At 32.3% G+C, this 27,423-nt stretch overlaps 2 protein-coding genes across 3 annotated transcripts; both read right to left on the bottom strand.

Annotated features, from left to right (window-relative positions):
• Window positions 1-18,615: 18,615 nt before the first annotated feature.
• On the bottom strand, window positions 18,616-22,043 carry LOC131632426 (uncharacterized). Of its 2 annotated transcripts, none has more exons than XR_009293007.1 (5): window positions 21,416-21,699; window positions 20,676-20,758; window positions 19,603-20,590; window positions 19,075-19,448; window positions 18,616-18,951 (listed from the first exon to the last, which is right to left on the bottom strand). XR_009293007.1 is itself a non-coding variant. In XM_058903168.1 (5 exons), the coding sequence occupies exons 2-4, from the start codon at window positions 21,522-21,524 to the stop codon at window positions 20,369-20,371; spliced, it is 414 nt and encodes a 137-aa protein (XP_058759151.1). In that variant the 5' UTR covers window positions 21,525-21,536; window positions 21,706-22,043; the 3' UTR covers window positions 18,980-19,448; window positions 19,603-20,368. The 2 variants fall into 2 exon arrangements, 1 of the variants encoding a protein (XP_058759151.1); XM_058903168.1 differs by lacking the exon at window positions 18,616-18,951 and adding an exon at window positions 21,706-22,043 and having other exon boundaries at window positions 18,980-19,448; window positions 21,416-21,536.
• Window positions 22,044-25,734: 3,691 nt separating this feature from the next.
• Window positions 25,735-26,678, bottom strand: LOC131632418 (zinc finger A20 and AN1 domain-containing stress-associated protein 5-like). Its single transcript, XM_058903160.1, has one exon. The coding sequence runs from the start codon at window positions 26,516-26,518 to the stop codon at window positions 26,015-26,017; it is 504 nt and encodes a 167-aa protein (XP_058759143.1). The 5' UTR covers window positions 26,519-26,678; the 3' UTR covers window positions 25,735-26,014.
• Between the last annotated feature and the right edge of the window lie 745 nt (window positions 26,679-27,423).

The raw sequence follows: 27,423 nt of genomic DNA, 5'->3' as shown, positions 1-27,423 counted from the left end.
TATCCACTTGCATCCTATGATCTTTTTACTAGGGGAAAGAGAAGTAATATCCAAGTGTGATTGTCAATCATGACCTTTAATTATAAGTCTACAATCCTTTTCTAGTGTGGATCAGTTATGGTAGAGGAATCAGAGGTAGGGTCAGTGACTGAATATAACATTAAGGAAACTATTATGTGATTATTATGTGATTAGGAGATAAGATAAATAATTTGAGATAGGATATAGATTTATACCCGTAGTGGTTGGAGGATCTAAAGTGGATCCTTGAATGAGAGCACTGTTGAGATTGTAATTCCTTGCGTCGAAGCAGCATGTTGCTTGACTGAAGGAAGGGCATATCGAATTAGTTTAGCTTAGTGTTAGCTTTCGATTTGTCAAAGCAGGCAGCTTGACATAGGATTTCGACTTATTACAAAATAAGTATTTTGGACTTTTGTAGTTTTGTGCTTTGACTTAGGGAGAAAGCAACCTAAAACTATAAATAGAGGGAGTAACTCCTATCCTAAGAGACACTTGTATTCACAGAATTTTGCAATTGCAAAGTGAATAAGAATTTTCCATAGTTTATGGGAAGAGAGAAACTCTTCAGAAAATATTCTTCATCCTCTTTTTTTTTTCAAACCTTAATTCATCTTTCTTCCCAAATTTTCTTTATTGTTTCTTTCATTGTCATTTTTCCGCGATAAGAAATTACTCAAAGTTTTGGGTTTAATTTCAACATCTGGTATATGGAGCACTGGCTGAGCAATTCTTTGAAGAAAATCATGATGGCAATGAATCATCCGGATGGGCATTTTCCGACGAGTCTCCCAATTCTGAAGGGTCAGAATTATGAGAATTTGTATAAGTAGGTGAATGTGGTTTTATGTTATCAAGATCTTTAGGATCTTGTGAAAGAAGGAATAACACCGCTTGCAGAAAACACAACGGATGAAGAAAAGGCTGGACACAAAGAATTGAAGAAGAAGAAGAATTATAGAGAACTCTTTATAATTCATCAGTGTGTTGATTCAGATAATTTTGAGAAGCTAAGTGTTGTAGAATCTGCAAAAGAAGCCTGAGAGATTCTTGAAAAGTCCTTTGGAGGTGCAAAAAAGGTGAAAGAGGTGAAGTTACAAACTCACAAAAGAACGTATGAATTGCTTCAGATGGAAGAAAGTGAAAGCATAACTGATTTCTTCACTAGGGTTACAAAATTGGTGAATCAAATCAAGGTATGTGGAAAAGTGTTGACATCAAGATCAGTTGTTGCAAAGATCTTGAGGTCGTTGGCTCTAAAATTGGACCACGTGGTGGTAACAGTAGAAGAGTCGAAAGATTTGTCAATATTGACAAAGGAAGAGCTTCTAGGGATGCTTGAATCTCATGATTAAAGAATGGCTGAAAGAGCTGAATGCAAGTCCAAGAGTGATCTGGCTCTGCAAGCTTAGTCAGCAAAAGAAAAGAAAGGAAAAGGAAATTTGAATGACAACAAAGGTAGATGAGGCTACAATAATTTGACTGGTCGAAATCAGCAAAATGGAAGCTGGTCTAATCAAAGAAAACCCTCGTACCAAAGTAACCAAAGAGGTGGTGCTGCAAGTAGAGGAAGAGGTAGTGGTCGAAAACCTGACAAATGTCACATTCAGTGTTTCAATTGTCAGAAGTATGGTCACTATGCTAGTGATTTTTCAGAAAAACAAAACAATCAATAAAGTGATGCAAAGTTTGCAAAACATGAAGAACAAGAGATGATGTTGATGGTAACAACAAGAGATTAAGAGATATTCAAGGACTAATGGTACCTGGACTCAAGAGGCTCATCATACATATCTGGAAGGAAAGATTGGTTTGTCAATATAAAACCCTCAAAGAAGAACATGGTGAAATTCGAAAAATGACAATACTCTAGCAGCTAAAGGTATTGGAGATATTCTGATTATGGGGAAAATGGAAAAAGATCAATAATTTACAATGTGTTGTACATACCAGGCATGAAGAGCAATTTGCTCAGCATAGGGCAATTGGTCGAAAAGAAATACAATGTGTCGATTGAAGACAAAATGATGAGAGTTATCGACTCAAGTGGAAGGTTAATCTTGATGGCTCCTATGTCTCATAATAGAACCTTCAAGATTGAACTTAATGTGATGGAGCACGAGTGCCTTGCAACTGCAGCTAGCAAAGATGAATAGATATGGCACTATCGACTTGGCCATCTTAACTTTAAAGATATCAGAGATTTGAAAAGCAGAAATATGGTCTCACGATTACCAGAAATTGACATTCCAAACGAAGTATGTGAGGAATATGTGTAGGAGAAACAACACAAGAACAACTTCAACAATGATGCATGAAACAAGTCGAAGGCAATTCTTGAAGTCATATACTTTGATGTATGTGGTCCAGTCTAGAAGGATTCGAATGGAGGTAAAAAATACTTTGTCACATTCATAGATGATTTCAGTCAAAAGCTATGGACTTTCCTGATCAAGAATAAAAGTGAAGTGATCGAGGTATTTGCCAAGTTTAAATTTGTGGTCAAAAGACAAAGTGGTCCAAAGCTCAAGGTTCTGAGGACTGATGGTGGTGGAGAATATGTGTCAAAAGACTTTGACATGTTATGTGAAAAAGAAGGGATTGTGAATGAGGTGGTTCCACCCTACACTCTACAGAAGAATGGAACTTCAGAAAGGAAGAATTGAACCATCATGAATATGGTGAGAAGTATGTTGAAAGGCAAACATTTACCTAAATAGTTTTGAGGTGAAGCTGTGTCGATGGCAACATACATTTTGAACGGATGTCCGACGTATAAGCTAGAAGGAATTACGCCAGAAGAATGTTGGTCTGGTGAGAACCCTAGCTTGAGTCATCTGAAGGTATTTGGATCTATAGCACTTAGATATGTGCCATATCAGTTGAGAAGAAAAATTGATGACAAGTCGAGTCAAATGATCCTAATAGGATACCATTCGACTGGAGGATATAAGTTGTTCGACCTAGTGAACATGCAAGTTGTGATCAACAGGGACGTGATCATAGATGAGCTTAGAGAATGGGAATAGACTGAGAATGTCAAGAAGGATTCAGTGAGAATCTTTTGTGAATAACCAACAACTGAAGTCAAAAGAGAAAATTTTTGACAAGAAGATGTCAAAGGTAATACAGGTCCGAGCAGACCTCAAAGAACTAGACACATGCCTGCAAGGTTGCTAGAATGTGTGATTACATCAGATGATGTGGTCGATGATGATGGTGAGCTGGTATCCTATGCTTTCTATTTAGATTTCAAACCCGTCAGTGTATCTGAGGCATAAAAGGATTTGAAGTGGATCATCTGCAGGTATTTGGATCTATAGCACTTAGATATGTGCCATATCAGTTGAGAAGAAAAATTGATGACAAGTCGAGTCAAATGATCCTAATAGGATACCATTTGACCGGAGGATATAAGTTGTTCGACCTAGTGAACATGCAAGTTGTGATCAACAGGGACGTGATCATAGATGAGCTTAGAGAATGGGAATAGACTGAGAATGTCAAGAAGGATTCAGTGAGAATCTTTTGTGAATAACCAACAACTGAAGTCAAAAGAGAAAAATTTTGACAAGAAGATGTCAGAGGTAATACAGGTCCAAGCAGACCTCAAAGAACTAGACACATGCCTGCAAGGTTGCTAGAATGTGTGATTACATCAGATGATGTGGTCGATGATGATGGTGAGCTGGTATCCTATGCTTTCTATTTAGATTTCAAACCCTTCAGTGTATCTGAGGCATAAAAGGATTTGAAGTGGATGAAATCAATGAATGAGGAACTGAAGTCCATCGAAGACAACAACACTTAGTCACTTTTCGAATTTCCTCAAGCCAAGAAGGATATTAATGTGAAGTGGGTATACAAGGTGAAGTGTAATCCTATAGGGGATGTGACTTGGCACAAGGAAAGGCTTGTGGCGAAAGGATTTCTTTAGAAGGAAGTAATTGTCTTTGAAGAAGTTTTTGCACCCGTTGTCGGGATCGAAAAAATCAGGTTGGTTGTTAGTTTGGAGAACATGAATAATTGGCACATGTGTCAGATGAATGTTAAAAGTGCATTCTTGAATGGCACTGTAGACGAAGAAGTCTATGTTGCACAACCATTTGGATTTGTGAAACATGGAGAAGAAGTCTATGTTGCACAATCAGTTGGATTTGTGAAACATGACGAAGAGAGAAAGGTGTACAGGCTGCATAAGGCCATGTATGGACTTAAGTAAGCTCCAAGATCTTGGGATAAGAAGATTGATAGTTTCCTAAGGGATACGGAATGTGTGAAGTTCACAACTGAACATGGAGTATATGTAAGAAGAAGCAAGAGTGAATTGCTTATACTATGTCTCTATGTTGATGACTTGTTGATAACCGGTAGCTGCAAGAAAGAGATCGAAGACTTCAAAGATGATCTTAGTAAGGAATTCAAAATGTATGATCTGGGTGGCATTTCATATTTCCTTGGCATCGAATTCTACAAGAGTAGTAGAGGCTTGATGGTGAATTAAAAAAGATATGCATGTGAAATTCTTAAGAGATTTGAGATGGAAGAATGCAACTCGACTTCGACACCTGCAGAACAAAGACTATAACTATTGAAAGAATCTAATGAAGATGATGTCAACCCAACCCAGTTTAGAAGACGTATTGGTTCATTAAGGTACCTTTGTCACACAAGGTATAACTTAGCATACAGTGTGGGTATGGTGAGTAGATTCATGCAAAATCCAAGGGTATCATATCTAGCAACAACAAAGAGGGTACTAAGTTATCTTAAAGGAACTCTCGACTATGGAATTTTTTTCCTACAGCTGATAAAGGAAAAGAAAGAAAGTTAGTGGGTTACACCGACTCAAGTTGGTGTAATGATGCTGAGGATCGAAATTCCACAGTTGGTTATGTGTTTATGCTAGGAGGTGCACCAGTTGCTTAGAGTTCGAGAAAAGAATCAGTAGTGACACTATCATCATGTGAATTAGAGTATATAGCTGCTTCTTTCTATGCATGTCAAGCAATATGGATGGCGAATCTGGTCGAAGAGATTACAGGGAAAATCATGGAGCAATTACCATGAAGATCGACAGCATGTGAGCTATCAATCTGGCAAACAATTCGATAGCACATGGCAGAAGCAAGCACATCAATATGAGGTTTCATTATCTTTGAGAGCATGTAGCTAAAAGGAAAATGAATCTAGAACACTACAGAACTGAGAATCACATTTCTGACATCATGACGAAAGGAGTGCAGGTCGAAGTATTCAGAAGACTAAATTTTTTGATGTATTTAGATAGCTTAGACATAATGAATTAAGTGTTGCATTGAGATTGTAGTTCCTTGTGTCAAAGCAGCTTGTTGCTCGACAGAAGGAAGGGTGTGTCGAATTAGCCTAGATTAGTGTTAGCTATTGAATTGTCAAAGCAGTTAGCTTGACATAGAATTTCGACTTAGACCAAGATAGGTATTTTGGGCTTTTGTAGTTTTGGGTTTTTATACACTTACATTCACAGAATTTTGCAGTTGCAAAGTGAATAAGAATTTTCCACAGTTTGTGGGCAGAGAGAAACTCTACATAAAATATTTTTCTTCCTCCTCTTATTATTTTTCAAACCCTAATTCACCTTTCTTCCCAAATTTTCATTCTTGTTTTTTTCATTGTCATTGTGTAGCGATAAAGAATTACTCGAAGTTTTGGGTTTAATTCCAACAAGCACAATATATATCTTGAAGGTACGAATGGGGTTTAGAAATTCTGTTGGATTTTCATATAGGTTGAGAAATGAGAATGGTCGGACTAATGGTGATGGGAGAAGGAGGATTAGTGAGGGTGGGAATTGAGGTTTCATATGGAGTGTTTTTATGTAAATTACTAGTGGATAAAAGGGTAGAATAGGCAGTGAGAATAATGTTGGAATGATGTGAAGTGTAACATCCTAATTTCCCCGACGTAATTTATAATAAAATCATAGTAAATTAAAAAAAAATAAACATTCAGGATGTCACCAACATGCACATGCAATATGACATGTAACACATTTGAAACATAAATCATATATTTCTCATGTCTGAACTTCATAAATTTTATTAGCAGTGGAAAACATCAACAATGATTAGTTATAACTCTTCAACATACGTTATAACAATAATAATCCAAAATTAACATCAATCACTAAAATTATCCAACGAACAGAGTTATACATAAGTTTACTCCCAACATAATAAAAAATAACGCAAAAACCCCCAGTGTTACGTACCCGAGCACACATCGACTTGACATATGCATAAAAAGGTCAATCTCTTTAGCTACCTCAATCACGAGCTACTCCTGAGTATCTACACATTACCTACGTAGAGGAAAAATTCAAACAGAAGGGTTGAGATCCACAATTATATAAAAATATGCATAATAATATATATTTTGGCATATAAATCACTCAGCAATTTTACCAATTCAGTAGATTCTCATATCACAGCAAACCACATGTTATTATATAATATACATACACACGAATCCATCATTATAAGAAAATAAAATATGATGCAATAAGACTTAACCACTAGAAGTAATGCATGGGGTACCCAGTTGTGAACTCTCAGGTTCACCGCTCCGATCCCCAGCATAAACCAGAGTACACCAAAAATAGTTACCATAGGTAACACTTCACCGATTTCCACCTGGAACCGGCTACTCGCATCCAATCCGCCCAATGGGATTGAGGCTCACCAAAAATATTTATCGTCACCATGATAACGCTTCACCGATTCCCACTGATACCACTATGTAACACCCTAAATTCCCCGACGTAATTTATAATAAAATCATAGTAAATTAAAAACAATTTAAACATTCAGGATGTCACCTTAATTCACCAAAATGCACATGCAATACGATACGTAACACATTTGAAACATAAATCACATATTTCTTATGTATAAACTTCATAAATTATATTAGCAGCAGAAAACATCAACAATGATTAGCTCTAACTCTCCAACATAAGTTATAACAATAATAATCCAAAATTAACATCAATCGCCAAAATTATCCAATGAACGGAGTTATACATAAGTTTACTCCCAACATAATTAAAAACAACGGGAAAACCCCTAGTGTTACGTATCAGGGCACACACCGACTCGACATATGCATAAAGAGGTCAATCTCCTTAGCTATCTCAATCACGAGCTACTCCTGAGTATCTGCATGTTACCACATAGAGGAAACATTCAAACAAAAGGAGTGAGATCCACAATTATATAGAAATAAGCCTAATAATATATTTAGGCATATAAGTCACTCAACAATTTCATCCATTCAGCAGATTCTCACATCACAGCACCCTACATGTTATTATATAATACACACACACACACACGAATCCATCATTATAGGAAAAGAAAATGCAATGCAATGAGACTTAACCACTAGACTCAATGCATGTGGTACCAAGTTGTGAACTCTCAGGTTCGCCGCTCCGATCCCCAACATAGGACCAGAGTACACCAAAAATAGTTACCATAGGTAACACTTCACTGATTCCCACATGGAACTGGCTACTCGCATCCAATCTACACAATGGGATTGAGGCTCCCCAAAAATCGTTATCGTTATCTTGATAACGCTTCACTGATACCACTATGTAATTTGGACTTTCTTTACAATGGAAACCTTTCCTTACTCATAAGAACCCAAACCTAGTTTATGGGTTAAAACAACACCTTCTTTATGCCCTTATTTGCATACTTAGCATAACTTTCATTTTTCTTCTCAATTTGTATATTAACTTGCTCATGTAATTTCTTTAAAAAGTCGGCATTCGTTTTTCCTTACTTATGCTTCAAAAGAGAAGTGTTAGGCAATGACAATAAATTAAGAGGTGTTAATGGATTAAAACCATACACAATTTCAAAAGGTGAAAAATGTGTAGTACAATGAACAACTCTATTATAAGCAAACTCCACATGAGGCAGCCATTCTTCCCACATTTTTAAGAACGCTTATAAGAATAGTAGAAAGAGATCTATTGAATATATATGTTTGTCCATCCCTTTGAGGATGACATGTTGAGGAAAAAAGTAATTTAGTATCAACTTTACCCCCACGAAGTCCTCCAAAAATGACTTAGGAACTTAGTGTCCTTATCCAAAATAATGCTCCTTGGCAGCCCATGAAGGCGTACCACTTCTTTGAAGAAGAGATCAACAACGTGAGAAGCATCATTTAATTTCTTGCAAGGTATAAAATGTGTCATTTTCGAAAACCTGTCATAAACCACAAAAATATAATCTTTTCCATTCTTTGTTTTAGGAAGACCTAAAACAAAGTCCATAGAGATGTCAATCCAAGAAAATTCAAGGGTAGGCAAAAGAGTATAAAGTCCATGAGGCATTACCTTAGATTTGGTTTTTTTACAAACAATACATTTCTCACAAAACTTTTACACATCGATTTTCATGCGAGGCCAATAAAAATGTTCTTGCAACGAATCTAAAGTTTTAGAAATTGTAATATGCCCCATTAATCCCCCCTAATATGCTTCTCGCACAAGCAATTCTCTAATGGATCATTTGAGCATACATAGTCTTTTTTTCTTTAAACAAAGGCTTAATTTGTCCTGAAGTCCCATAACTTAATTTCAGTTTTCATTTTGGTCCCTTATGTAATAAACGTTACAACTAAGTCCCTTAACAAAACTTTTGTTACCCAAGTTGGTCCATTCTATTAATTTGAGTGTGAAAATGTTAAGTTGAGTGTGATCTAGCATGACAGCAAGGCATGATTATATATATATATATATATATATATATATATATATATATATATATATATATATATATATATATATATATATATATATATATATATATATAAAACTAGTATTTTTATTTAAATTGTGGGAGTTTAGTTTTCGGAGGTTAAAAAACCTCCGCAAATCGTTAAAAATGTGTAAAAAAAAATATAGCTCTTCATAATCAATTCTCATGCAAAATCAAACATACATATAGAATAAAACCACCTTAAAACACTAATTATTCCAAAATCATTACAATAGCATCTCTTCAAAATAATACATACTTGAAATTTTGCAAAAACAGTACATGTTTAAAATTGATTGTTTCATAAATAAACATTTCATGCATTTCGGAACTCAGAGTCATCAAGCTTTTTGATCTGCAACAAAAAAAACTAAAATTACAACAATGTAAAGCTCACAAAAGATTTAGGTTGTCAATTATATCCTTTAAAACAAATATGCCCATATAAGTGAAGCAACTCACAACATATTTCATATCATCATAGTTTGTGTAATCCATAATTTCTATAATACCTGAAAAATCAAATAGTGTGCATACCGGTTAGTGAACAAATTGCATTCGTACATACATACCTATATAAAAATCTCTCTTTTGGTGAAAAAAATTGCTACTGTTAATGCATGCCATAATAACTACATTCTGGGGTGAAATTGGAAAGGCACATTAGCATATAAGATGAAATATGCATACACAAATATGAATAAGGTGAAATTTATTACCAAACTTTTTTTAATCATCTTTTGCTTCAGCTGTCAGTACTAGTACTTTCAGAAACCACATAGAATAACTTGAATGAAAGAATTAGTTATGCAACATTCAAAGAACCAATTAGTGCTTCAGGAGTCAAAGAACCAATTAGTACCTTATATTTAGGTGAGAATATTTCAAGATTCAAGAAAGTGATACCTTACTGAATATCCTAAAAGAGAAATCCCTTAGTGAAAGTGATACCTTTGCAATCACAAAATAGCAAAAACCCATGATTCCGAATCTAAAAAAGATAGATTTTTTCCAACAAAGAAAACCCTAAAATACAAAAAAGATTAAACCTACCATTGAATCACCCAGTATCATTGAAACCGAAAATGAAATTGGCATAGCTCTGAGATCTAAAATAGCTCTGAGATTAGAAACATTATAAAAAAATGTGATTTTAAGTTAAAACTAACCTTAAATCACCTCTATATTAAATGATTAATAAAAGACAAAATCATCTAACTATTATGCACAAGATCTGCTTGGTTGTTTCCTCACTATTGAATGCAATGTTAAGAACAACACACAAAGCTGACAGAATCATGTTCACAATCAGGGTTAGAGCAACTATTAAAGAGGGAAGTGATTGTCAAGAATGATGGGTTAGATAAAAAAAATAGGTTAGCGATTGAAAATCGTTTTTGAAGAAGATGGGTTTGTGAGAAAATTTGGGTTTTCACAAAGAGTCCTAGAGAGAAAGAAGAAGAAGAGAGAAACAGTGAGAGGGGAAAAAGAGAGAGGGGTGGGGCGACTAGGTTTTTTTGGAAGAGAGAAGAAGGTTCATATAATATAATAAAATATTCAATGTCAATTAAAAATAATTCCAGGTCAGTTATTTAAAACCAGCTAGAGTGTCACGTCTGCTAGACTTAACGGATTTTGACAAAATTTAACGGAATGGATCAATATGATTAACGGAACTTAATTTAAGGGACTTAAAGCTAACATTTATTAAATAAGGGGCAAAAGTGAAACCTGATATTAAGGTAAGGAACCAAAGGATGCATTAAGCCTTAAACAAATAGTCATTGTGCCTAAAGTATCCATTTTGGGCAACATGCTCACAAGAGAAAAATTTAGAAGCAAATTCATAATCACTCGCATACAATTTCATAATATGCTCAAGACCGGACACTTTAGCTTCAAGAATAGAGAGCAAAACATGCCACAACATTTGATTTATCTGTCTTATGCTTGATTACATAGAGAAATCTATAATATAAGAAAATTTGTTGTTTTGAAAATCACAAAAATACCCCTTTGTTATCTTAGTCTAAGTTAATAATTTAGGGGAAAAAATGTCTTTTGTTGTTTTTTTCAATTCCCTTTTCAACTCACTTTTCACTTTCCAACTCAGTTTTTCACTTTTTCACTTTTCACTTTTATGACTTTATTATTATTTTTTAATAAAAATATTATTATGATAATTTTAAATGATTGTTAATTTACATTTAAAATAGTATTTAATTTTTAAAAATTAACTTTAGTAAGTGAATATTAACAACGAAGAAATATAATTTGAAATAATTTTTATTTTAAGATACAATATTTTTTTTTAAAATAATAATAATTTTAGTTTAAAAAAATTATTTCAATTAAAATGAATTTAATAATATACTTGAAAAGGTGCGTTATTGGATAAAATACAAAAATGTGTGTCACTTATCATTAGCTTTAATTTATATGATTCAAAATATTATTATATTAATATATGTCATTAATGAAGTTTATACAATTGAAATAATGTTTGCACAATTAAATATTAGAAAAATTATTTGTTATTGATGTCATTTCACAAATATATGTTATCAATGTAAATAGGAAAAATATATATATCAACGGGAAAAAAAGTGTATTACTTATTCAATTGTAACATATTATTGTTTTTTTAGTCAAATTTTATTAGTATCAAATTCTATTGATTCAGATATATTTTTTTTGGAAATGATTAAACTTGATTCAAAACCAAAAAGCGATACAATGTAAGGCAATCAAAAAGATCATGCCACAAACAAACAAAGAGAACCTAAGGCATCATTAACTTAGCAACATGTTGCCTAAGTTTATGATTCATCCAGCATCTATACAATACTATATCAACTACCTTAGGGCCTATAATACTATTCTCAATGTGACTACCAAAACTACATTTGTTTCTATACAGTCAAGTTTCATAGATTGTTTCTGTAAATGCACACTTTAAAATTGCCAAAGCTGAGCCTTTTCCTTTGCTTCGATCCAGCATCCACATCATTTCTTCATCCCATCTCAACGGTCTATGGTTGATTTGCATCCAATCCAAGACATATTGCCAAATAGCCCGAGTTTTATTGCATTCAAACATCAAATGGTTCATGTTTTCATTAGCATCACAAAAACAACAACTTACAGAATTTATCAAACCAAACCTGTGTAATCTTTCTTTTGTGGCTAAACGATTATGGCAAGCGACCCACAAATATCACAAAAACATCAAATGGTTCATGTGTTAAGATATTTTTGTAAATGATACCTAAACAAAAATATTATTTGTATACCGAAAAAAATCTATTATCGATCTAAATATTTTTATATACGAAAAATGGTATTTATGATCCAAAAAAATTTTATTCAAAAAAGGTATACGGAAAAAAAAACTATTATTGATCTAAATATTTTTATGTAAGGATAGCTAAACATAAATAATATTTGTATACAGGAAAAATCTATTAATTATCTAAATATTTTTATATATGAAAAATGGTATTTATGATCCAAAAAAAATTTATTCAAAAAAGGTATACGTGAAAAAACTATTATTGATCTATATATTTTTATATACGAAAAATTTACAATTGATTTAGATATTTTTGTAAATGATACCTAAACATAAATAATATTTGTATATGGGAAAAATCTATTAATGATCTAAATCTTTTTATATATGAAAAATGGTATTTATGATTCAAAAAATTTTGATTCAAAACTGGTATACGGGAAAAAAATCTATTATTGATCTAAATATTTTTATATACACAATAGTATTTATGATCTAAAAAATTTGATTCAAATTTTGTTTTGGATTTAAAATAAATATATTATGTAAACAAATACGTGTATCAAACCAGAACTCGTGCGTATGCACGAGTTTGTTATCAGTTGTTCAAAAAAACTCAACCCACTTGACATGTCTCTTATTCAACTTACTTCGTCCCTTCAAATATTTCAAACATTCATAATCTATCATATAAGAAAAGTCACTCTACTCTTTCCACAATAAGCCACGTGTCTAGCATAACATTCCACCATGTTGTTTTGATTTCCATTTTTTTTTATTCTTCCTCTCTTTCTCTCTCTTCTATCTATTAGCATATTCTTATTCCAATTGTTTCCAATTCACGACGGTTACAAATTTGTGCATCGTTCTCCTTCTATGACGGTTTCGCAGAACGGTTTATTTTCCATATGCAAAAACAATTTATGATTTCAAAAATAAATCCAAATCTGCTATAACAATCTCACTACCTCTTATTCTTCTTCCTTCTTCCTTTTTTCCTTTGCGTTTTATATTCTCCTTCATAATGGTTATCGTTGACGGTGTTTTGTTTTGTGATTTAAGTTTTGGTATTTTGTGTTTTAATTTAGGTTTTGATTTAAGTTTTGGTATTTTGTGTTCTTTGGAAATGCCATCAGCATCTCGTTGTGTATGATGGAGTACCCGAACTGGCAGAGGTCCTTCAGTCCGGAAGTTGTGAGGACATCCTGGAACCACGACTCTGTAGGCTGCTGCAGAGAGGAAATCTTCCGCTCGTGGTTGTAGAACTTATGGGAAGCCTTTTCCTGAAAATTTCCAAAGAAACACTATTAATAACAAGCAAATTTAGAAATAATAAATTTTCACCAAGGACAAAATAATAATAAGTCTAAGAAATTTTATCTCTTTGTTTCAAAAATGTCTGGTTGTATGATCTGCATACCCTGTCAACAGGGATAAATCTGAAGGACCCCCTAGGTCGCCCACAGGCGCATCAGCCTCCTCGTGCAACGGGTCAACACCATCAGGAGGTGGTACGGGAGATCCAGCATCGACTAAAGGTGGCACAAGAGTAGCAGAAGTATCACAGAGATGTCTATAGGTGGAGGGTGTCTGTGAGGAACCCTCACCATCATCCCGACGCCTTCGAGATGAAGAAGTATATGTGGAAGACCCTTGTCCACTTTGCTCCAAGTGAGTCTGCGCCATGGCCCCATCTGTCACCTCTGCTAGAACGGATGTGTCAAGTACATCTGCATGAACGGAGGTGTCAAGTACATCTACTGTAACGTAGGATCCATCAGCCACCTGTGAGACTACCTGCATATGTGCACGTCGCATGGAGGCGTGTTGTGCAACCCTCCCACGTATAAGTCAGTCTGACTAGTCGTTCATAGCGTTTGCATTGTATTACAAATAAAGTTGGATTACATACAATTAACTTATAAAAACAAAGGGAAAAAAATTAATTTTAATTTCGTAGGTGCAACCATGGAAATGTTCCGTAGCTACATCTACGGAAGCACCCAACATTTTAAAAAACTAGGTTTGTTTTGTGGCTGCATCTACGGAACTATCTAACATTTTATTTGTTCCGTAGATGCACCTACGGAACGTTATGAAACTCAAAATACGCAACAATGGCATCTGTCACTGCTCCAGCCATTGAGAACTCCATTTTTGGTGGCTTGATCGTCTATTTTACACATAAAAAAATATCTACGTTGTCTCTAAACTATGTTTCTAAAACTATCCAATCATTTCTACGTGTAAAAAATTGAATTCTAACTCTATTATGGGAAATACTCAAAAATATATCGAAAAGTCGAAAACTTACCGATTAAATTGAGTTTTGAAGGAGACAAAGTCTATTGATCGTTGATGGTCCCTGACGAACTCGTGAGAAATCAACGAAGTTTGGTGGAACTTTGATTTTAGAGGTTTAGAGAGTTTGAGAGAGTAGAAGTTGGAATGAGAAGAATGAGGGAGGAGAAGAGTCTAACGCGAATATAATATCAAATTGTTTCGTAGATGCATAACTGGAAGAATTTCGTAGATACACCTACGGAACAAATGAACTTTGACACACAAAAAATACTTCTGAAAATACATCTACGGAAGCCGGAGACATTTTGGCAACACGCTAAAAAAATGGATTAAGAGTTTTCCTAATATTTTTATTTGATGCAGTTGGAAAAATGGTAAAAATAAACACATAATAACTCATTAAAAACACATGTCATAATTTTAAGGATGAACAAGATTGTATTTTACATGGCATCAATTTTTTTTTTATCTTCTAGATTATGATTATGATTAAATCGACTCTTATTAATTATTGTTAGGTTTTTTAGAAAAATATCGTTAAGATTTAACTATCAAATTTTTTGATCTTTCTGTTTTAAAAAATTAAGAGTTGTTTTTATTCTAACATCAAGTTAGTCTCACATTTTTTTTCTCAAATACTAAGTATATTTGATAGCATGTTTAGAATCCTAAGAATTAATTTTAAAAGTGTAGAATTAATTTCGAATTATTTTGAGATATTTATTTTATTAAAAATAAAAATAATTTTTGTTTTTAGAATTGATTCTATTTAAAATTAGAATTTGTAATTTTTATTTTTAAAAATTATTCTATATGATTTTTAAATTAAAAATTATTTTTTAACTAACTTTTATATAAAGATATCTAAATATAAATCAATTATGATAAACCAATTTTAATTCTATTAAAATTAAGGGTTAAATATGTTTTTTATTCTATAAATATCTCAATTTTAGCTTTTAGTCTTTATAAAAAAAATATTGACTTTTAGTTCCTATAAAATTACTTTTCCACTCACTTTTGATCCTCGGGACTAAAACGGAGTGCTAAAATAATTTTATATGGATTAAAAGTCAATTTTTTTATAAAAATTAAAAGCCATTTTGAATAATTTTATAGAGACTAAAAACACATTTAACCCTAAAATCAATATTGAATACATCCATATCCATAATTAAAATTGAAAAGAAAAAAATCGGAGAGAAAAATCATACTTGGTGAAAAATGACAACCGAAGGTAATAAAAGGTGAGACCCATCTTTTTCATTTCTGCAGAAAGAAGAAAGAAAGGCGGGACCCACTATCTTTTCATTTTATAATAATTTTTATTTTAAATATTTATCATTTTAAAATTTCAAAAAACCATATATTAATTTTTAAATAAAATAATTTTATTTAAAATCTTCAATTTATTCTACTATTTTTCCATTCGAGCCGAAAAAGAAAATTGGAAATGTCATAAACCTTTACAAGAGAAATGCTAGCGACACTCTCTTTTGAACACTCTCTCAAATACTTTCTCTCTTATTGGTTGAAACATGTGTGGATCCTACTACTTTATGTGGGACCTATTTTCAAAGTGAGGGGCCCACACATATATCAACCAATAAGAAAGCGAGTGCTTGAGAGAGTGTTCAAAAGAGAGTGTTGCTAGCACTCCTCACCTTTACAATAGCAAACACCTTGCGTAATATCATTGGTCATCAAAAGTCACAACCCACAAGTCACAATCACAAAATCAAAAAACCGTACCCAGAGATATCATTATCTCGTGCACTCACTCACTCACGAAACGATTTCATCCCCTCAATTTATCGTCACGCATCAAAATCATTTGGCCCACCAGCCACTTTCATTAATCGCTTTACTCAAAATTCCATTTTCAAACACACCTCAAAGGACAATTATGCCCCTATACATGCTGCCGAATTTACCTACCAATGCCATTGTAGCCGCATTTGGTCGCATTTCTTAGAAACACCCTGTCTCTAAAACTCATAGAAAAATACATCAATTTTGACTATATATATATTCATAGAAAAACGATCAATTTTGTGTTTTTTATTATAACCAGTAACAAACCCGTGCGTTCGCACGTATTCTGGTACGCGACGCGCATTTATTTTAGATGTATATTTTTTAATAGAAAAATGTATGGTACCCGTTAAAAAATAATAATTGAATGTATATATAGAAAAATGTCTGGTACCCGTAAAAAAATAATAATTGATTGTATAGAAAAATGTTTGGTACCCGTGAAAAAATAATAATTGAATGTAGAGAAAAATGTCCGGTACCCGTAAAAATATAATTAAATATATAAAAAATATCTGATACCCATAAAAACATTTAGGTCAATAAGATTTTTTTAATACAAAATAAAATTTTGTTATAAAATATATGAATAATAAAAGCTAAAAACATGTAATAAAAAATATAAGCTAAAAAAATTATGAATGAAAAAAATATGAGAAAAATTAAAGAGAAATCTTATTAATATAAAAAAAGAAAATATTATTTGAAAATAAGAATAAAATATAAGAATATATATTAATTCATTAGGAGTAGAGGAAGATATATTGAAAAATGTCTGGTACCCGTGAAAAAATAGTAATTGAGTATAAAAAAATTTCCGGTACCCGTAAAAAAAATTAAATTGTATAAAAAAATGTCTGGTACCCGTAAAAACACTTAGATCAATAAAATTTTTTAATACAAAATATAATTTTGTTATAAAATATGTGAATAATAAAAGCTAAAAAAATGTTATAAAAAATAGAAGCTAAAAAAATATGAATGAAAAAAGTATGAGAAAAGTTAAAGAGAAATCTTATTAATATAAAAAAGAAAATAATATTTGAAAATAAGAATAAAAGATAGGAAGATATATTAATTCATTAGGAGTAGAGGAAGATATATTGAAAAATATCTGGTACCCGTGAAAAAATAATAATTAAATGTATAGAAATTTTTTTGGTACCCGTCAAAAAAAATTGAATGTATAAAAAAATGTCTGGTACACGTAAAAATAATGTAACACTCCATATTAAACATCCATTTAAAAAACAATCTGCAAATTAAATAAAAATGAAATATATTTCTTACTGATTACCCGTGCATTTATACTATACTAATATGTTACTCGTGGGTTCACTTAAATACAATTCTTAAATATTTTGAATTTAATCATCTATCATTTATAAGTTGTTTTTAACCCTCAAAAATATTCTTGTTGCACATAAGAAAGAGGCACATGTACACAAAAATATTCTCAAATGCATATGTGGAATGTACATAGTTAAGTTATAAATATTTATAATCATCAAATATTTATATTAAAATAACAGAAAAATATTAACTCTTACACTTTATTTTTTTATCGTTGCTCATAACCTTAATAATATATATATGTTAATCTGGATTAAAACATTTTAAAACGGTGATTTATTTTTAAAAAATTATAGGCTTAATTGCAACTTTAGTCCTTCTATTTTGTCTTTTTCTTGATTTTGATCATCTATTTTAAAAATCACTATTTTAGTCCTCTTTTTAAGTTTTCTGTGCAATTTTCGTCCTTCTATTTTGCTTTTTCCTGCAAAATTAGTCCCTATTCATGTCTCTTTTTACTTGAAAACTCAAAAGGGGGACTAAAATCGGGATTTTAAAAATGGGTGGACTAAAATCGAGAAAAAGACAAAATAGGGGGACCAAAGTTGCAATTAAGCCAAAATTATATTATAAATATTAACAAATAAATGATTCAGCTTGACAAAAAAGACTATATTTTTTTAAATATCAATAAATTAAAATTTAATTTAATAAAATTTCTCTCTCATCCTAAACAATTGAATAAATAATATATTCAACGTATAATTTGTCTATTATAAGAAATATTGTATCTCTTTCCACCTTAAACATCACATATTAAATTAAATACGATTTTTCTCTATCATTTTCTCTTAGAGGTAGATAGATATCGATGACTTAAAGGAAACCAGTGGGGCAACTTGATGAAAGTGCATTTCATGAAGCAAAAACCACTACTTGTAATTAAAAAAAGATAGAGATATCAACATTTGATGTAGTATATTTATACATGAGTATTAATTTTCTCACAGTTACAGTCCTAGTTGTAGAAAGAGCCAAAACATGAGTATTCATAACATATGCTTCCCTTGGGTTCTATTTGATCAATATGGTAGCAGTCAAATTGAATATATGTTAAATGCTTCAGCCCTGTACATTCTAATAAAGAATTATCATTGGTGAATGCAAAAATACTATAATCACAATAAAAGCGATAAGTTGTTTGTATATTTAACTGTCCAGAAATTCCGTAATTCCAAAAAACATTTAGTGTGACCATCACATAAATTATTTGGTGACATTTAACTCCACCATATGAGCAGCAATTCCGGAATTCCGTAAGCGGATTCATTATTCGTATACTCCTCTAGGTAGCTTTGTTCCTACCTTCCTGAAATTATATGGCCTTGCAGACATGAAACCACATGAAACCACCTACAAATAAGGGACAGTGTCAATCTAAGGAGTAAAGAGAATAATAAAGTTGGTCATTCTTGTTAGTCCACGAAACCTACGGAAAAAGACCAGTTCTGAATTAACTTTGCACTAAAAACTAACCTAGCCACAAACTTTCTCTAACAGTGCACCTCGACATAGAACCGTCAATGTCTTACCTGCATATTTCAATCCCAACCCCCGGCTAATAAACCGACCTGCAACTTAACAAAAACCAAACCGACACGAAAATTAAACCACACCAAATTTGCTAACAGAATTCTGCATATGAAAAAATAGAATTCCTAACAGATTCGATAGCAGTTACATTTGTCTCTAAATACCAATTGTCCTGTTAAGTAGCCAAAGGCAGAGCCAATTAAATATCGAAAATGGAGTGAAGCCAAGTTCTGTCAAGCATGAATCCATAAACAGCGATTCCTGCTCGATTGTTCTCCATATATGTCACAAGATTACAGACCAAGCTGAATGTCTCACTGTTGGCAAAGTAGAAGACAACACTATTCAATCTTCATGCAATGTTGGATGATGCAAAACAAAAGTAGGTTATCAACCTTGCTATCAAACAATGATTGGATCAATTGATAAAGAAAGTGTGACAATATTCAAACAGTCAAAGTTTTTTATTACCTTAGTTATGTATTTCCAAAAATAGTGCACAACTATTTCCAGCTTCCATTTAGGCTCCCTGAATTTTCAACTTCCATTCCAGCAAGTCATTCAACACACCTTTTTCGAATATGTAGTTCCTTGGCTAATAACCTAAAATATCATGGAAAAAGAAATGCAGTGAGTTTGCTAACTATAAATTTGAAACTTAGAAGCAACAAAGATAAAACTAATCATCTTCATTAGGAAAAGGTGAATGTGTAGATCCATCATTGCAGCCACATCTCTACGGTCGCACTGATGTGAACACCAAGACTTCTATGAACAGAGGAACAATCAATGCAGAGAAGGATCCCATACGTAACAGACTCCCAGGTCGGATTCTTTGTATTGAAATAGAAACACATATGAAACCAAAAATAGCATGCACACAAATCAAATATCATAAAGTTTCTTCTGCAACCAGTGTAAATTTGTTACAAAATCTTGTTTCTATGAGTAGCTGCATAAATACAATAACTTCTTAGTTCTAAAAAGTTCCAAATAGGCAACACATTTCAAGGGTCATACCTCACATATATACAAGCATTGCTGAAATTGGTTAGCTTGCATGTTACAATCTAGAAATGTGAGGTAATAATAAGTCAGCATTGTAGCAAATTATAAGAATCATGCATATTAAGCATTTGAGATACCAGTAGAAATTATGTAGGCCATAAATAAGAGAGTGAAACACGTCTTTTCAAAAGTATGACAAAAGGTATCTCATATAGATACTCACCTTCCACTACTGTATAACACCGTTATAGCCGACACAGGCTTGACGACATCGATATACCAACATCTTCAACACCTGCAAAAAACCAGAAAACAAAAACAAAAACAAAACTTCATTTGGCAAAGGAAACATGGCGAGTGGTTTCCGTCCTAAATCCATAACCACTTCCATCATCTGATGCAATTCCGGGTGGTTTCTAACACGGCCTGACATCTCCTCCGGCAACAGAACCTAAAAAATACTCATAAAAATGAAATTTAAAAGAATAAGCTAGTTTTGACACAGATAAAATGGTTTTGGTTTAGAAATGAAGAACCTTGTCGAAGGTGAAAAACCAATCGATGTGTTTTCCAGCGATATTCGAGACACCATAACAATAAAACATCAACAACCACAAATCTGAAATAGAAAAACTAAGAAAGTTATTGGTTTGAAACTTTTATCAAACACTTTGCAGGCAGCCTGTTTAAACCTTAAGATGCTACAATACTAAAACAAACCATTCCCAAACATGAACATAAATTCTACCACAAATTTCATTATACACATACACCAGTAGACACCATTAAACAACTAACTTACGAACATAATATGTACCACAAATAGTAGTCTCAAAGAACAGAAACTGTCTTACTCTGCAAACCCAACAAAACATAGAATAAATTAGACCTTTCTAACTCGATAGTTGCCATCGTAATTAGTAAAGCTTTGACTATCATCATTCAATGACGGTGAAATATGAACATTCCATGAGAATGAATGAGTGACTCAATCAACAAAATAATTGAAAAAGTACAAATTCAAAGTGGAGAGAAGGAGAAAATACAAATATGTAGTTGAGATAGGGAGAAAACACAGCAACCATTTAATTCATAGTCATCACCTTCACCATTGAAGACCTGCGTAAAAGTAAACATTGTTTTCTTATAAAAAACTAAACAGATCAAATAAAGAGAATATGTTATTAACATTGTTTTCTTATAAAAAACTAAACTTAGGGTTTAAGGGTGAAGAACTTAATAACAAAACCTAAACTTAAAAGAGTCACATAGAAACCATTTGGAATCCAACCACCACCACACCCGCCGTAAAAAAACGTGTTGCCGCTACTATAGTCTACCACTGTCAAACCACCTATCGTCGGAAACGCCATAGCCACCGTCATGATTTCGTAGATCTGAGTAGAAAGTCAAAGATAGAGTCAAAGATATGACAAAAAATAGAAATATCACACCTCTGAAATCCACTGTAAAAAAAAGGTTGAAAATTAAAATGAGAACACCAAAACCTCTTCATCACCATTTAATAGCAACAAAAAACCTAGATCTGAATAAGAAGATGCTCACCTTATGCCTAGATAAGTCAAGTTCGTAGTTTCAGAACCAAACAAAAACCATTAAAACAATCTTAGAGATGTTGAATAAATGAAAAAATTCATGAAGGGAAAAAAATATGAAACATAGTAAACAGCTTCCCGGGGTCCATTTCCACATGGAGACGCCGCACATGGAGCCATCAGAAATCGCACCGTCGGCGAAACTTCCCCCTTTCCCGTGAGCCAACACCACCAAACCTGAAACAACAAAAATCAAATCAAAATCAAAATCGAACTTGTCTGAAACTCAATAATAACAATGAAGGAGATGGAGAAGGAAGAAGAAGCGGAGGGAGGAATAAGAATGAAGAAGGAGAGAGAGAGAGAGAGAGAGAGAGAGAGAGAGAGAGAGAGAGAGAGAGAGAGAGAGAGAGAGAGAGAGAGAGAGAGAGAGAAGAAGAAGATAGCAGACTGAGAAAGAGAGAATATGAGTACAGAATGTAAGGAAGCAAGGAAGATTATTCGGTGGTGGAGGAGAATAGAAGTTTTGAAAAGGTAGAAAAAGTTGTTTTGGAAAGGTAGGAAAAGAAGGAAACAAAAAGTGGAAAATTGGAAGGAAGTAGAAGAGCATATCCACGTGTCAGGTGAAATTGCAAAGAAGGGTAAAAATGGTTTTTCAAGAACAATCTATTTTCTTATATGATAGATATTTTAAAATTAATTTATGAATTGTTGTGATAATTAAATTTAAATAAAATTTATGAAGTGTCAGTATTATTTAATTAACTCAATTGTCAATTTAATTAAATAGTCAAATTTAATATGTTATTTAGTTATCTTCTATTTTTATTTTTGTCAGTGTTACATTAAAATTTTAAAATTATTTTTAAAGTTGCGAAATTTATCGCGTTAAAATTATAAACTGAAAAGTTATTATTAATATCGGTTGATTTAAAAAAATTATAAAAAAATAATTTAAATTCAGTTGCAATTTAATTTTTCTATTTAATTTTATTTATATAATTAATTTCTCTATTTTTAAATATTTATATTTTTTAATTATTTTGTATTTAAAATTAATAATATGTCAGTTGTGAAATTTAATAAATTATATTTTTTTTAAAATTAAATATAAAAAAATTTAAATCATATATTATTAAAAAATATATTTGTTAATGATTTTGCTGAAGATCTCATCCGTCTTTTTCAAACTATTTGTTTGTTGTTTTAAAACTACTAAATTCCGAGCATTATTGCGAACACAAGAACTTCAACGCCTTCCTTGTTGAAACACTCATATGTTGAATTGTCTCCAACACATCTGTCGAAAAGCACCTTCATAACCGCCCAAATTCCACTAAGTGCTTCTTCAATCTCTTATACTGAAATTTGATCTCTTATACTGAAATTTGAGGATGTCAAAAAATTCCAGCTAGCACCTGTTAAATACCATATCCAACTGCCATTTCCTTTTGGTTGATTATAAAGACAAAAGGTTTTTACAGGTACTTTAAATGGCAGTTTGAGTCTGAAACATGTTTTTCAAATCATTGAAAAACCTTATCCTAGTGCCTTGTGGAGCAAGTTTTCTTGATAAACTAGTATTCCTTTCGAGATCCTTATTGCTTTAGAGATTGACTCAAAATACACTTCCTATTGGTAACATGAAGACAAGAGGGTTTGGACATGAACTGTAAATGGCATGCTGAGTTTGATACATGTTTTTCAATTCATTAAGAAACCTTATCCCAGTGCCTTGCGGAGTAAGTTTCCTTGATTAACAAATATTACTCTATAGATCCTTATTGCTCTGGAGATTGGCTCAAAATAGATTTCCTACTGATGACAATCTCAATAAGAAAGGCTTAGTTGGGCATCCTATATGCTCTCTTTGCCAAAACAATAGTGAAACATCCAATAACTTGATTTTTTTATTACAATTTTACTTACAACTTATAGGATTGGTTTACTGATATGTGCAATATTCAATTCCCTATCACGAGCCTTAGTTCATGCGAAAAAGTGTTGGATTTGAATTGGTCCCCCCAAGTTCACATTTTTATATTTGATGCTATTGTGAACATAATCAATGTAAGATGGAATGCCATGAATCCTCAAATTTTTGCCCAGGTGTTGCTTGCTAGTAACAACACTAATAAAGTCTCTAACTAATCTATGCTTAACTTTTGAATTCTAAAATATTTCAAGATCAATATTCATCCTCCCGAGCCTAAGATTTTAAATGAGGTTCTTTGGCACCCTCCTCCTCTTGGTTGGTGGAAGTGCAACTCAGACAGGATGACTAAAGGCATTCCTTCTTATCTGCTTGTGCTATAATATTTAGAAATTATAGGCCTGAACATGTTGGTAGCTTTGTTTACTATATTAACAATGACAATGCTCTTTTTGCTAAGTGTTTACCGTGAAAATTGATAAACAAGCGCTAGTCCTCCAAAAACAAAAGTTACTGGTTATTCGCAGGATCGACTAGATTGATCATAGGACATAGTCTGACTTTTGAGATTTTTTTATGTTTGTTTGATACATATCTTTTGATTGTTTGGTTGTTTTGTAAGTAAAGGGTTTCTTTAAAAGATAAAGTAAAAGTGTAGGAAAAGTATAAGAAATTCAAAAGGCTTCGACTCAAAATGTAAAAAGAAATTGCAACACTTTTGACAAAGTAAAAACAGGAATAACTGGAAATTCGACTAAATGGAGGTGAATCATACATATATTTCTCAACACTCGTTTCTCAATATACTTGGTACTTTGAGTATAATTGAGTCTTTTGTACAGATTGAACACACTAAAATCTAACGTTAAGATTCTAAATTATACTGATTCGACCCTAATGGCATTTTCCTACTGGAATACCACGTCTTTCGTTTACATGCTCCTCGATCTCTAAGACTTCCACGCGTCCTTTTTGGAGAAGATCAATCATTCGAATTTCAATCTTTTTCCGTTCGAGACGCCAAACTCAATCAACGCGACCGTCGAAACTTGTTCTAAAAAGCTCCAAATTATTCTAAGTCTTTATCTCCGCCTTTGAGGATACCTTCTTCGGCTAACATTTTGACAAGATAAAAACCTCTTCAACATGCTTGATATTTTGAATATCCTTCATAAGCTGAATTTTATATCTCTCTTCGAAACACCTTCTCTCTAATAATCTTTGTCTTATTTTCTCCGTCGAAATTCCCAACTAACACTAAGCTAACAGGAGCCATGGTCGCTATTGAACAAGCTTGGGAGAGAAATTAAAAGAAACTTTGGCTCAAAATCGATTGAATTTTGGTGATCAAGGTCTTAAATAATCATATTTTGATTTCCCGCACAATTAGAATGAGATGCTAAATTATATTCCCCTCACTCTTTCCATAAAATTTTTGGTTTCCTTGCGGATTTCCTTGCTAGAATAGGTTTCATCACATGCTTCATCACTCAATCTCAGTCTTATACTTGGTTTAACAATTTTCATTCTTGGTATTGTTCTTGCAAGATATCTTTTGTTTTTGTTAGACAAATTTGGTATTATCTCATTCTCGTATGAGGTTTTAGCTAGGTCCCCTTCTTTTCTTCTATTAAAAGTTGCATTTTTGCTTAAACATAATATTATTATTATTATTATTATTATTATTATTATTATTATTATTATTATTATATTATTATTATTATTATTATTATTATTATTATTTATTTTAAAAAACTCACGGGACTTTATTAGGCATGGAGTAATAATATATTAGTAGAGAGCTTTGCTATGTTACTCGTTACGGTTCCATCCAAATTGAAAATATTAGATACCCAATTTTCACACAAAAATTATCTTCACAGAAAGTAGAAACAAACTAACTTAATTAGTTTAATATTTTAAATGATGGCTAATATACATAATTTCCTACTATTTCCTTTCAAAGACCATTTTGTATTATTTACTAAAACCAATCCGATACATAATTAACACAAACAAACATAATCAAAACCACAGTACTAATTTATCATTTCAAACAAAAAAAGAAAAAAAATTAAAAAGAAGAAAACAAAAAAGATCAAAGCATGATCAAACACAGAAATTCAGATTCTTCATTTTTCAGTAACGTTACACAGTACACAACCTCTCTTAATAACTATCTTAAGTTAACGATTTTCTCCTATTTATAACAATAAAATCTGGAAAAGTAAATAAAATAAATTAAAATAAACACGTGTGACCCGAACCCGGTCAATAAGATAAGAACCGGGTCAAATAGTTTCATTTCTTCATTCCAGAATTTCACGTTTTCAATCATTTCTTCATCTTCTTCTTCATCTTCTCCAGATTCAGATTTTCAGAATTTTCAAACCTTAACGATTTTCGCTGCTCTGATAACCGGATTCTCCCTCGCAATAGCTTCTCTTCCAGCACTTTTATAATCATAGCTACAATCATGACGATCGGAGTAACGATGTTCAGAGCAGAAAAGATCACCGCATCGGCATCGGAATCCGGTCAACCCTACCTTCCTCCGGCAACCGGAGCATCGGCTAACAACACGCTTCGCCTCGGAAACCATCGGTTTATCTAACGAACTCCGATCCGTAACAACCGTTGACGATTCCTCCGGTAGAGATCTCTTCGGAGATCTAACAGATCTGGAAGATTGAGGTCCGATTCCGGTCCCGGTTAAACCGGCTCCGGTTATCCCGACGGTGGAAGAAGTGGTAGCGGTTGAAGCGGTGAAGCAATTTTGACACATATTGTTCGTTGAAGGATTACCGATTACGCCGCAGTTGTTGATGCAAAGAGAAATCGATTCAGGTACTTTGAATTCAGTTTCTTCGTTTTCTATTCTTTGAGCCATGATAATAATAATAATAATGATAAAACAAATTTTCTAATGAAAATTGATAATTAAGGGTTTTTATTTTCGAGAAGATGAGAGAAGAATTGAGGTGTATTCTGTTTTGTGATGAGTTGTGAGGTTGATAATGGAAAAGGAATATAGGCCAAGTAGAGAAAGCGTATCAAACATTTCTTGCTTATTTTTTCAAATTAAATTGGTACAAGTGGGTTTTCTTTTTTTATTTATTTTTTTTCTCTTTCAACTCAAGTTGTTGATGTTGTTGTTTGTTGTTGTTTTACTTTTCTTGCCACCTTTTCTTGTCCCACAGGTATGTGTGACGTGTTTATGTCAGTGATATGATATGATAGGAGATATAGAATTAAAAATAGTAATGTGTCTTTTTACTTTATTGGTAGGTATATTAATAATAGTGTTATTGTTGTTGGTCTCTTTAATTCTAAAAATAATTAGGGGTAATTTTTGGGATTTGTTTTTGTTAGGTTTAGTGGGTTGGCTTTTATTGGAGGTGGAGGTAGTAATTGGGTTAGTGTTTTTTGGTGAAGAATAATTGCATTATTGTTCATTATGCATGTTCATTGCTCTAGTTGGTAATAATGTTTTTTTTTTCACTCTGCCTTTTAAAGAAATAGTAGAGGTAAAAAAACGTCACACCCTCCAACAAAGGCATCTGATTTATTTATTAAAATAATAAATCCATATTTTTTTAAAAATTATTTCATAATAATTTTTTTTATAAAGAGTAGTATATTCCTATAAAAAGAATTAATATACAAAGATAACTTGATGAATATAAATAAAACAAAAAGCAAACATAGTGATATGAAACAAAGTCCAAGAGAATTAAAAAAAATATATATATTTAGGTTTGGGCTGCACTCTAAAATTTGTCCTTCTAATTTTAT

This window comes from Vicia villosa, unplaced genomic scaffold (assembly GCF_029867415.1).
Source record: "Vicia villosa cultivar HV-30 ecotype Madison, WI unplaced genomic scaffold, Vvil1.0 ctg.000940F_1_1, whole genome shotgun sequence".
NCBI lineage: Eukaryota > Viridiplantae > Streptophyta > Magnoliopsida > Fabales > Fabaceae > Vicia > Vicia villosa.
This window is presented reverse-complemented; position numbering and strand designations above follow the sequence as displayed.